General features: G+C 44.8%; 1 protein-coding gene across 3 annotated transcripts in view; it reads right to left on the reverse strand.

The window, feature by feature from the left end:
• L2HGDH (L-2-hydroxyglutarate dehydrogenase) overlaps positions 1-11,083 on the reverse strand; it is a 45,135-nt gene that overhangs the window by 32,722 nt on the left and 1,330 nt on the right. For all 3 annotated transcript variants that reach the window (XR_004540061.1, XM_033951189.1, XM_033951190.1), the window contains exons 2-3: positions 4,463-4,578; positions 3,462-3,613 (exon numbers count right to left, since the gene is read on the reverse strand). Coding sequence is in view for 2 of the 3 variants with exons in the window: in XM_033951189.1 (XP_033807080.1) it covers positions 3,462-3,613; positions 4,463-4,578 (268 nt within the window). In the remaining variant the exon portion in view is untranslated. The remainder of the gene's footprint in view (positions 1-3,461; positions 3,614-4,462; positions 4,579-11,083) is intronic.

Raw genomic sequence — 11,083 nt, forward strand, 5'->3', positions numbered from 1 at the left:
CTTCAACCACAAGAGGTCATCCGCTGAAAATCAAAGGTGGGCAATTTCATGGCGACGCCAGGAAGTATTTCTTCACCGAAAGGGTAGTCGATCATTGGAATGAACTTCCATTGCAGGTGATTAACGCCAGCAGCGTGCTCGATTTCAAAAAGAAATGGGATATGTATGTGGGATCTCTAGCCGGGTGAAGTCTGGGGGTGGGTCATTAGCGTGGGCAGACTTGATGGGCTACAGCCCTTTTCTGCCGTCATATTCTATGTTTCTATCTTAAGAGCGCAATGCAGCCCTATCCATAGGCGAAGCCAAAGTTAGAAGGAGTTTATGTAAACCAGACACCCAAAAGCCAGTTTCCCCCCGCCAAAAAAAAAGGCTCCACAATCTCCTGAAGTTTAGTTTCAATAGGAAATCCTGCCCTATCCAAAGAATTTATGTAATGATGAAATTGCTTGTAAGAAAGAAAGTCTTCCAAATACAAATGGCAACGCTGGCGAAGAGAAGCCCAAGATTGTAAAGTACTATTATCCTGGAGGACATGTGATAACAATTTAACTCCTACCAACGCCATCTTTCTAAAAGTAACATTCTCGGACCTGGACAAAAATTGTAGATTTCCAACAATAGGCAAAACGCTTGTGAGATAGGATTTTGTTGCCAAAGTAAGAATTTTTTTTTAAGTAGCTGAATAGTAGGGATACTCAGGCATATTGGGCCTAATTCGCTATAGGACACCAATCTCGGCGGATGCCTAAGAGGCGGCCACCAATTGTGTGTCAATCACGCATCAGCGTCTTTTTATTTTTTATTTTTTTTTATTTTTTATTTATCATTTTAATACATCCTATATATAAAGATGTTTAAAGAAATACAGAAATATTGTCTCTTAGTCATAATACAAACCAAGGATCGAAATTTAAACATTCAAAATAAATCATATAATACAGTCCACAACCTGGAGAGAAGAGACAAGATGAAATAAAAACCCCCTCGGGAAAGGGGAAATATACAAAAGAAAAATAGAAATAAAGAAATAGAGCAGCCTGATCTTATCCTATCCAAAATAAATCAACCGCATTATTAACCTTTATCATTCGGACTGTGTAGAGATACCTTTACCTTCAAGGAAAAAACCTAATTGGGCAGGTTCGAAGAAAATATATTTACTTCCTTGATAGGAAATAAAACATTTGCAAGGAAATCGCAACTGAAAACTTGCCCCCAAAGCAATCACCTTTGGTCTATATAGCAGAAATTCTTTCCTCCTAGATTGTGTCCACCTCGAAACATCAGGAAATATATATACCCTTTCTCCCAAATATGTAATCTGCTTTAAATTAAAATATAATCTAAGCAACATCTCTTTGTCTTGAAGAAATACCAACGAGACCAATAAAGTTGTTCTTCCTTGAGTTTCAATATCAGAAGATTGCAGAATAGCGGAAACATCTAATTGAGCATTTTCATCCACTACAGCTTTTTCTGCACTTGTTTTAAGTAATAAATTCTTTGTATCGGAGGAAGACTTACTTCAGGTACATTTAAAACATTCAACATAAAGTTCTTAAACAGTTCTTGAGGAGACATAAACTTGGCAACCGGAAAATTAAGAATCCTCAAATTTAAATTCTTTTGCTGGTTCTCCAGGTTTTCAATCTTCCTCAAAATCATCATTTTATCTGTTGTTTGTTTAGAAATTAAATTCTTAGTCTCTGTTGTTTCTTTATCTAATTTTTTTAAGTCCACTTGGTGTTGCTGGGTAATAGTTTCTAGGGAACTTATCCTGGAAGTAGAATTCTGAGTTGTAGTAAGAAAATTAGAACATACCAGGTGCAAATTCTCTATCGCAGTCCAGATAGAATCCAGGGTAACAGCCTGTGGTTTCACCAACGGCCCGAGGAGGGGGATACCGGCCGGCTTTGGTACGGCTCCTGCTCCTGCGATGGAATTCTGAACTCCTACAGCCTCCCCGACGCTGGTTACCAATGGCTCCTCTCCCCCAGGACGCTGACTCTCCGACATCGGAGTCAGCGTGTCTGCTGTGTGTTTCACTTCCGGGTTCACTTCGGAGAGTGAATGAGCCTCCCCCCACACTCCGGGGGAGCCCTCTTGCCAATTCCTCTGCGACGAAGATTCTCCTGGGATGGGAGGGGTATGCGGTCCTCGTGGGCTCAGCGAGAGAGACATCTCGCTGTCCAAGCTGTGGAGTTCCCTCTCCACAGCAGCGGAGGCGCCCGACTTGGAAGGAGGAACTGTGAAAGCTGTTATCACAGTTTGCCTCGGCGTCGAGAAGCCCGAGGTAGGTAGAGGAATACCCCTCGTTTTCCCTCTTCTTTTAGGCATTGAAATATAAACGTTAAAGTTGAAATAAAGGAAATTTTCCCCCAGAAGAGAGAAGTGCTCCTCTCAGCGTCCTGCTCCAGACGCCATCTTGCCTACATTTAAGGCGTCTATCTTGCGCCTATAGAGACGCATAGGGATGCTTAAGCACGCCCAAAGCCACTTCTGGGTGAAAACATGCCCTTGGGCGAGCCGAAGCGTCCCTGCGCATTTCCATATATGCGCTACAGATGCCTACAATGTAGGTGTCGTCCTCACCCTATTTTTTCTAAAAGCGCGTGTCCCGATTGGCTGCCAAACGGCTGTAGGACACCTACCACCACCTGCAATCAGGATGCTCATTTCGAGAATCAGGCCCATTCTGCCTATAGCCAGATACTAAAAGTGGAAGGACCTGCCACATATGAGCAATCAGAGGAAACACACAAATAAACCCCCCCATGAAATATGCTCCAAGGATAAATTCAAAAACTCAGCTAAAGGGCTGCATTCAAGAGATTGCAACCCATGCACCAAACTATGAGCTCTACACATGGTAGCTGAAGGTGACTGACCTCTGTCCATGCACCAAAGGGCAATCTCACCTCCCTGTCCCTCTGCATGTCCCCTGAACCTCATCAGATGTAACCACTTGAAAAAGCATGAATACGTCCCATCCCTAGATAAAGAGGTACACAAAGAGCAGGCTATAGACTTGAACCTCTAGAAATCCAGTGGTTCTGTGTGTAATTATCCAAAAGACAGGAAATGCATCTAACTTTCCAAGCAATTCAATCAGGAAAATAAGGCAGTTTCCCCCCTTAGTCATTGGGGTGTTTACTAATAACTCACATTAATATAGCTCTTTACTTCATCCTCAAGGCAATTGAAGGGTAAGTGATTTCCCAAAGTCACAAGAAGCATTAGTGGGATTTGAACCCTGGTTTCCCTGGTTCTTAGCCTGATGCTCTAACCACTAGGCCACTCCATCTCTATTAGACATGTAACCATGATCCTAAGAAAGTGCAAAGCTCCTTACCTGCTGTATGTTATCTTTTTTAGAAGATTTTGTATTGCAATTGAAAATGGCATGAACTGAACATACCAGCCTTATCATAATGCCCTTTCTTTCACCTCTAAACCCTTACCTTGCCACATTGCTTGTAGGGAATGGCCTTCTGATCACAGTACTCATAGAACAGAGCAGAACCTTGCACACATAGTTTGGCTTTAAGAGACTCAGGTGTATAGTAAATTCCACTGTGAATTACACCACTATTGTGACCGCTCTGGTGGCTGGCTAAATAAAAAGTAAGAAAATGAGTTTCACCAACTTCACCCATCAAACAAATCCCTACATCAAGTCCTGCCCGTTATAAGCACAACAGGCAAGATGCACCAAGCAGCTTCCTTTCAGATAGAAAGTGCCTGACTTATCGAGGTCTTTCTCCACAGGCCTGGAGGAGGTAATTTACTATTGGTTAACTCACTCTAATGTTGTTACTGCACATTTTCTGCCACAAGGTTCATTTTACTCTTACAGGGCTTGCAATAAAGTGTGATATCAGAATGGTGATTATAGGTCAAGCAAACGAATCGTCTTATAAAAATTAAGAAAGCCCTAAAAACACAGGGCCCGATATTCAGACTGTTTACAGCCCTGGGCTACATTAAGCCCCAACATTCAATGCTGAGCCAGGTCCAGGCTGTGGCTTTGAATATCTGGGTATGTGCGGTCACCTGGAAGTTAACTGAGCACCCGCCAATATTCAGACCAGTGCCCAATTAGCTCAGTGGATAAATTTAGGACGGCCCTTTTTGCTTCCATCATTCTATTTTGTAGCCCATTTCACTTCCCTTGGTCTTTCTTTTCACCACGGCATTAGCCCACAAGTAAGGAGAGACTGTCCACTTTGCATCCAGAGCCCACAAGGGCATACATCAAGATTATTTGTTATCAATCCCAAACTTTTCCATAATGTAAGCAACTTCCCACCATCACCACATAATATTCAGATCTTACTAAAAACAGCTCTGGAACCCCTATTGGTGCGCTGATAGAAAGAAACAGGAAGACGTGCTGAAAGTAAAACGATGAACAACCATCTTTCCAAACGCTGTGAGGCAGACAGAGCACTTGTTACCACACCTAATGTCTTCTCCTTCTCTAGTAGGCTGAACGAGAGGGTCGGATGGCGGAGAATGAGCTCTCGGGCAGATGCCAGTCCCACAAGCCCACCACCAACAATGACTACATCAGAAGTGCTAGAAGACAGGGAAAAAATACAGAAAACCTTTGGAAATGCACTTCATGTTTCACTTCGGTTCATGCTTCCTGGTTCTCTCACCGTTATTCCCTGCAGAAACTAACAGGGTAATTTCATTACAGGACACCTTTTTTCTTTATTTTATAAAGGCAACACAGAACGTTATATACTTTTATAAAACAGCTTCCTACTATGCGACTTGTATACTGTATTGCCTTTTTGTAGTTTTACAACCACACTCAAAGCAATTTACATGCAGGTACTTCAAGCATTTTCCCCCATCTGCCCCAGTGGGCTCACAATCTAATGTACCTGGGGCAGTGGAGGATTAAGTGACTTGCCCAGGGTCACAAGGAGCAGCGTGGGGTTTGAACCCACAACCTCAGGGTGCTGAGGCTGCAGCTCTAACCACTGCACCATACTCTCCTCCAATGAAATAGCAGAAGTGAGCCAAGTATAGAACAATGAAGCCATTGTGACATCACCAATGAGGTTGCCTCTTAGGCATTGGTGGAATGAGGCATTATGACATCAGGGAAAGGGATTGGGACTTGTATTCCTCTTTTCTGTAGTTTTACAACCACACTCAAAGCAGTTTACATACAGGTACTTCAAGCGTTTTTTCCCTTCTGTCCCAGTGGGCTCACAGTCTCTCTAATGTACCTGGGGCAATGGAGGATTAAGTGATTTGCCCAGGGTCACAAGGATCAGCGCAGAGTTTGAACCCACAACCTCAGGGTGCTGAGGCTGTAGCTTTAATCACTACGCCACACTCTCCTCCTAAAATCACTAGTAGTGCACAAAAGTACACCTCCTCCAAAGAAAATGCAAATATCTGCAAGTATTGTATATACCCGTTCATAGGTCAAAAGGCTCCTTTTACTAAAATGACCTAATGAATTAGCAAGCAGTAAGTGCCATGTGTCCCATTTTATTCCTATGAGCTTCTTAGCATTTAGTGCATGCCAATCATTAGCGTGGGCTAAATCCATTTGCACAACTTAGGGCTCCTTTTACGAAGGCGCGGTAGCGGCTTTAACGCCCGTGACTTTTAATCACGTGCTAACCCCCACGCTAGCCGAAAAACTACCGCCTGCTCAAGAGGAGGCGGTAGCAGCTAGCGTGGCTTCGTAAAAGGAGCCCTTAGTGAAAGGAGCACAAAGGTTTTGACCATTTTTAAGTCAGGGTGTTTTGAGAAATGTATATCTTATTTATTTTCGTATTTAGCAGAAGACAGGAGAAAATGTTTCTTTTAGCAAAATTGCACTGCTTAGAGTCTGGCTTCTGTGAGCAGAAGGGGAGGGGGTGTCTCCATTTCAATTTGTGTCTGCTTTTTGTTGTTGTTTTTTTGTGATCCATGTTTGTATGAGGTGAGGGTCAAGAATACACAGAACTAACCCATCTGAATTCATTACTTTGGGAAAGTGTGAAGCTACTTGTTAATCACTGCCTCCCCAATACTGCATTTCTACATCTAGAGCCTGTGTATTTCTAAGATTGGCATTGAGGAAAGGAAGTTGCTTTTAACTCCTAGCCTGTAAGGCACCTATGCCTAAGACACTCCCTAACCCCCTACTCATCCTGTTTGTCTGTTTGATTAGATTGTAAGCTCTACTGAGCAGGGACTGTCTCTTGAATGTTTTAATGTACAAAGCAATGCTATGGAAACGATAAGCAGTAGTATGGGGAATTTAAATACAAATCTTCCAGCCTTTCCTACCCACTCCTGCAGTTTCAGCATCTCTCCTTCCTTCTCTCTCCCCATATCACTAATAGCAGCTGTAAACATAGTCTCTTCACTCCCATCCCCAGTAACCCAACAAAAACAGTCCACAACAAAAGAGCCATTTTATTATTTTATTTTTATATTGTTATTTTCTTAGCTAAATTCTTCTTTCTTATCTCTTCTAGAGATCACTGACCCCATCTGAATTTCAACTTGATGGCAAAGGAGCTTAAGCGCTATGGAGGAGCTTTCAGAGAGGGAGATCATGCCCCACCATGTCCAACTTTCTGGGATTGGGAGTCCTCCTGTTTTCATCTGGAGCACCTCCACATGGCCAGACTGACTACAGCAATGATGGTGTAGCCTCCTTTCCTTTTACCAACATACTTGGACATCTCCAGGTTGGCTAATTGTCCACGTGGCTGCCCCAAGGCCGATTTAACCATTGAACCAGGTGAGGCTCTAGCCCAGGAAACAGTGATTAAGGTTGCAAAAATAACCAGCCTTTGACTTCAGCTGGTTTACAGGTTAAGCCGTTTCTTCCCTCCCCTCTTCCAAATCATCTCTCTTCCCCCTCCCCATAGGTCCACCAGTGCGCCCTCATCTCTCTCATTCCTCCACAGTCCTGTAAAGTTCATGTTAGTCGCTGGCAGCAGTGGCAGCAGTATGACACATTGCAATTTCCTGTGGGCAGGATGTGGCAGAGGAAAGACCAAGGGCTGGCCGAAGGCAGCCGATCATGCTGCTGCTGGTGACCAATGTAAACTTTACAGGACTGCAGGAAAATGAGAGAAGTGAGGGAGCAGTGCTGGACCTACGGGAAGGGGGATCAAAGACTGGAAGGGGGTGAGATGCCAGCACAAGAGAGAAAGAGAGATGCCTAACCCATGGAGGGGGATGAGGGATGGGGCACAGAAACAATGTGATTTGGGAGGGGCCACCAAAGCAAGTTGGTTCAGGGTACCATTTCCCGTGAGCCGGCCCAGGGTAAATGATTATTGGGTTTGTGCCCTCTCTCTGACAGGAAGTGAATCACTGGAGATGTCATGATACATTTCCTATTAGGAAAAAAAGCACAACCCAACATAGTCCATCTGAGGCCTATACAGGAAGGCCCCGTGCTGGCACTGAAACTGCTTTGGAGTGCTAGGAACAGGTATGAATGAGAATCATGGCATGGGGAAAGGAGGGGGGACACTATGCTTACAAGTGCTGCTAGAGGGATCAAGGGAAACCATGGGGAGGCAGTACAGAGAGGGGGGAAGTAGAGATAATGGAACTAGTGGGGACAGGTAGGGAAAGGAAATTCTGGACCCATAGATAAGACAGGGCAATCTATACGCTAGTCATCACATGGATGTTGAAGTTAAGGTAGAAAGTAGGGACTTATAGGTAGATTACAAAATATGTGCATGAATCTCAGCTCTTACTTTGGGAAATCTGATTGCATAAACAGAGGTGCCATTTTTTGATGCACTGCATGTATATGCTGCCACTGAATTTTATAATAGCCATTTTTCACGTGTGTCATATGCTTTATGTGTGGAGAAAAGTTTTACAATTATCCTCTAAGGCGGCAATTTTAGAACAGAGTGCGTAGCTAGCAAGGCACATATATTAGGTTCCCTATCCATTTTCGCACACAGTTCAAACTCCTCTTACTGACCTACAAGTGTATTTGCTCCACAAGCTCCTCAGTATCTGTCCTCTTTAAATAATGGGAAACTAGGCACACACACTTACACCAGCTTCAAAGCAAATGAAACTATGTGCATGCATGTGCCATTTTGCCTTTATCTGCCATCATGTTTCTAGAATATGGAATATAGGCACATATGCACCTATCCTAAAACTCCACCACATCACCTCTCGCCTGTTTCTCACTGGCCTTCTGCTAAACCATCTCTCTCCCTTTCAGTGTACAGAACTCTGCTGCACGCCTCATATTCCACCAATGTCATTATGCCCACATTACCTCTCTCCTCAATTCACTTCATTAGCTCCCTATCAATTTCTGCACACAGTTCAAGCTCTTCTTACTGACCTACAAGTGTATTCGCTCCACAGCTCCTCATCATCTCTCCTCTCCCCCATCCCCTCAGGCACTCCACTCATTGGGTAAGTCTCTCTAATTTGTACCCTTCTGGCCAACTCCAGACTCAGTTCTTTCTACTTTGCTGTACTGTATACCTGGAATAAACTGCCTAAGTATGTCAAGCTTGGACTCTGGCAATATTCAAAATCCAGACTCAAAGCACACTTCTTTGAAGAGGCTTTCAATTCCAAACTCCAACCTACATTCTAGCACCAATATATGTCTTATCACTCCCTTTGTAATTCCCCCACCTGAGCAGTGTATGAGGCACCTTTTTGTCCAGTTTGTCTGTCTCAACTAGACTAAGTTCATTTGAGCAGAGACTATCTCTTCCATGTTTTGGTGTACAGCATTACGTAAGCCTTGTAATACTACCTTGTAATACTATGGTTACTGCAGATGGGCAGACTAGATGGGCTATTTGGCCTTTATCTGCCATCATGTTTCTATGAAATTAGTAGTAGTAGATTAGCTGGCAAGCAAAATCATGCTCGGGCCGCTGCTATTTAATATATTCATAAATGATCTAGAAACAGTGATGAAGCGTGAGATAATAAAATTTGCGGACGACACCAAACTATTTAGTGGAGCACAGACTAAAGAGGACTGCGAAGAATTGCAAAGGGACTTGAACAAACTAGGGGAACAGGCGACGAGATGGCAGATGAAGTTCAAGGTTGAGAAATGTAAAGTATTACATGTGGGAAACAGAAACCCGAGGTACAACTATACGATGGGAGGGATGTTATTGAATGAGAGTACCCAAGAAAGGGACTTGGGGGTAATGGTGGACATGACAATGAAGCCGACGGCACAGTGCGCAGCGGCCGCTAAGAAGGCAAACAGAATGCTAGGCATAATCAAGAAGGTTATTACAACCAGAACGAAAGAAGTTATCCTGTCGTTGTATCGGGCGATTGTGCGTCCGCATCTGGAGTACTGCGTCCAATATTGGTCGCCGTACCTTAAGGACATGGCGTTACTCGAGAGGGTTCAAAGGAGAGCGACGCATCTGATAAAGGGGATGGAAAACCTTTCATACGCTAAGAAATTGGAGAAACTAGGTCTCTTTTCCCTGGAGAAGAGGAGACTTAAGAGAGGATATGATAGAGACTTACAAGATCATGAAGAGCATAGAGAGAGTAGAGAGGGACAGATTCTTCAAACTTTTGAATAATAAAAGAACAAGAGGGCATTCAGAATAGTTGAAAGAGGACAGATTCAAAACGAATGCTAGGAAGTAGTGCTGCCCGATTCATGATTCAAATCGGTTCGTTTTTGTAAAAAAACGGACTTACTGATTCATTCTTTTTTCACTGCCGGCCGCCGGACTCATTCCCATCCAATGTAACTTCCGGTTTTGCAAAACCGGAAGTTACATCAGAAGAAACGAAAGGACGTGGGAGTGTCGAGGGGGAGCAAGCAGACCTCGTGCAGCGGACCAGTTGGAAGCAAAGGGTATTTTTTGGCTGTCTCCGCATTTCTCCTCTCTTCCCCGCGATTCCACATCCAGTCGAGTAAGTAACTGAACCGGCAGGGAGGGCTGAGAATCGGCAGGGGGGGCAGAGAATCGGCAGGGGGGGAAGAGAATCGGCAGGGGGGGAAGAGAATCGGCAGGGGGGGAAGAGAATCGGCAGGGGGGGGAAGAGAATCGGCAGGGGGGGAAGAGAATCGGCAGGGGGGGAAGAGAATCGGCAGGGGGGCAGAGAATCGGCAGGGGGGGACAGAGAATCGGCAGGGGGGGCAGAGAATCGGCAGGGAGGGCTCAGAATCAGCAGGGGGGCTGGTGAGTCTTGGGGGCTGGGGATGGAAGCTGAAATCGGCAGGGGGCCTGGGGCTGGAAGCTGAGATTCAGCAGGGGGGCTGGTGAGTCTTGGGGGCTGGAAGCTGAAATCGTCAGGGGGGCTGGTGAATCTTGGGGGCTGGAAGCTGAAATCGGCAGGGGGGCTGGTGAGTCTTGGGGGCTGGAGATGGAAGCTGAAATCGGCAGGGGGGCTAGGGATGGAAGCTGGGAATCGGCAGGGGGGCTGGTGAGTCTGGGGGGCTGGGGATGGAAGCTGGGAATTTTTGATATTGATATTGCCTTGGTTAAATAAAATGTTTAAACTTAAAAAGCTGTGTCATTAACAGTGAATCGAATCGAAAAATCGATTCAACAGGGTGAATCGAATCAAATCGAAATATTTTTCTCTGAATCGGGCAGCACTACTAGGAAGTTCTTCTTTACCCAACATGTGGTGGACACCTGGAATGTGCTTCCAGAGAGCGTAATAGGGCAGAGTACGGTACTGGGGTTCAAGAAAGGATTGGACAATTTCCTGCTGGAAAAGGGGATAGAGGGGTATAGATAGAGGATTACTGCACAGGTCCTGGACCTGTTGGGCTGCCGCGTGAGCAGACTGCTGGGCACGATGGCCCTCAGGTCTGACCCAGCAGAGGCATTGCTTATGTTCTTATTTTGAGTCATACAATCAGATGGTAACGCATAATGTCAACAAGCAGTGAAGTACAGGACTATAATATCCTGTGTCAAGAAATGGGTACGATGTAGCCCAGGTCATTTTTCGGGAATGCTTCTCAAGATCAAGTACCTGCCAGGGAGGACAGGCTTAGCCAGGTTATGCAGGTTATGAGTGGTCTCTCAACCTGGGCCACATCGTAACCATTTCCTGCCACGAGAGG

The sequence above is a fragment of the Geotrypetes seraphini genome, chromosome 7 (genome assembly GCF_902459505.1).
Source record: "Geotrypetes seraphini chromosome 7, aGeoSer1.1, whole genome shotgun sequence".
In the NCBI taxonomy this organism is placed as follows: Eukaryota; Metazoa; Chordata; class Amphibia; order Gymnophiona; family Dermophiidae; genus Geotrypetes; species Geotrypetes seraphini.